This window comes from Orycteropus afer, unplaced genomic scaffold (assembly GCF_000298275.1).
Source record: "Orycteropus afer afer isolate SDZICR_OR568_19922 unplaced genomic scaffold, OryAfe1.0 scaffold00253, whole genome shotgun sequence".
NCBI lineage: Eukaryota > Metazoa > Chordata > Mammalia > Tubulidentata > Orycteropodidae > Orycteropus > Orycteropus afer.
In genome coordinates, this window is record NW_006921840.1 from 3,478,906 (window position 1) to 3,480,966 (window position 2,061).

The 2,061-nt window shown below is 34.5% G+C and overlaps 1 protein-coding gene across 1 annotated transcript in view; it reads right to left on the minus strand.

The window, feature by feature from the left end:
* The window catches only part of CFAP54 (cilia and flagella associated protein 54), a 602,528-nt gene that overhangs the window by 372,225 nt on the left and 228,242 nt on the right, over window positions 1–2,061 (minus strand). Inside the window, 1 exon segment of the mRNA XM_042782173.1 lies at window positions 178–306. Coding sequence (XP_042638107.1) covers window positions 178–306 — 129 coding nt within the window.

Genomic DNA, 2,061 nt, shown 5'->3' on the forward strand with positions numbered 1-2,061 from the left:
GGGGAGGCAGGAGGAGGCAGGAGGAGGAAGAGGAGGCCTTTACCACTGTTCTTCTGTGCAAATACAGAAAATTTTTAGATGACCTATTTTCTAATGTATTTAAGAATGCGCTACATGCCTCCTAAAAGAGCCAACTAAATATATGTTTAAAGATGATGAGAAACAAAAATCAATTACCTCATCTTGTGATTCTTCTTGTTCATGAATACCAAATAGAGATCTGCACCCTGATGTGATGTCCAACATCTTTTTTCCATAATTTATAATCATTACTGCTAAATCATATTCCTTCCATGAACGCAGAATCTAATAAAAATATTCATTAATTATCTCTTTTGAATATTCTTGTCTATTTTCATGTGTCTTACATCATCTTTTATAAATTCAAAAATATTGTCAATGTTTGAGTCTAAGAATCCTCTTAGTTTTGTTAAGGAAACTGGAACTTTGGTTCTAGATCATATTGCCCTAGAACTAAAACTGCATGATTCCCCTGCTGTTGTTGTGTGCTATCAAGACAATTCCAATTCATCATGATCCTATAGGACAGGGCAGAACTGCCCCATAGGGCTTCCAAGGCTATAATCTTTAAATAGATGCATGCTGCCACATCTTTCTCCTGCAGAGCAACTAGTTCTACTACTTTAAATAAAAGATGGGTAACAGGATCTCATCAATATGGAATACCTCATAACTCTGGTTATTATAGCCATATACATTTTGGTACAGTAAACTAACTTTTGAATATTTCTATTCATAAGTCCACTTTTAAATAAATAAAATTCTTAAAGACCACATAAGTACCACCTCTTGGCTTGAATTACTCCCTAGGTAAAATGACACAAGTACTGAACTCATTGAGGTCTTGGGGTGGGGGTGCATTTTATATCAGTAAATAATTTACAAGACATTCTGGTGAGAACTAGATTGGAATAAGCTATTATTGGCAGATTCTCCATGAATCCTAGAGGAAGTACACTCTAAACATAAGAAGAGGGGCCACTCTCTATTCACATTGCCTATTACCAATTGTTATTTGTTGGCCTTCTCTGGCCTGGTCCCTGTCTACCTCTCAAGAGTAATTTTCCATCATGAGTCTTCCAAAATACTGAGTCAAGTATAAGTTCTGACACCATGGTGTTTCAGGACTCCATGCCATCCCACAGCTGAGCTACTTGCAGAACAGCTTTCTCCGCGTTATTTGCAGAACTTTATCCTGTTGTTGAGAACTAAGCCTCTAGCATTATCTGCAGGAAAGCTTCCCTGGTCATCAGTCAGATTTGCATATTCCCTACTGCATTCAAGTATCATGTGAAGAAGACTTCTTTGTGAACCTCATAAGGGCAATTGTCCAATAGTACAAATAAGCTTGGTGAATTTGTTCTATGCAAATGTATTCTGTTAAGTTGAATAAGTTAGTGTTTAAGTATCATCTGTGCTGCTCATGCAGGGAAGAGATACATAAGGTGCTGAAGAATCATAAGTGGCTGCTTAGACTTAATAAGACCTATCTTGTGCAAAGTGCTAAAAACTAGAATATCTCTGTGGAACTATACCAGTGGTGCTAAACTAACGCTAGCTATAAAACACATGTTGGAAGGAAAATGGTGAAATAAATTCTAAAAGGGTAGATGAGGGAGATTTTGCAAGGCCTTGAATAGCTGGAAAAACAGTACAATCTTACTATAAAATTGATATGAGAGGACGAGAGTTTTGTTATGAGAAAAGAGAAATGACCTTATGTTTGCTTTCCACTCTACTTAATTTCTGCTTTCCAACATATTTAGGTCCTAGGTTTATAAAGAATTATATAATCTTTTTCCTTTGTTTTAATATACTGATTAAAAAAATACTAAATGATAAATTTTCCAATTAAAAAGAGATGAATTCTACACAACATACAAAATAATGAAGAAATAAAAAGACTATAGCAGATATTTATAATAACAATATTTAAAAAAGAAAAAATAATTTAAGATGGTGACTCTCAGAAGTGGTAATTTATAGAAAATCCTAAAACAATAGCAATGAAGGAACTGATAACATGATTCATAAACAAAA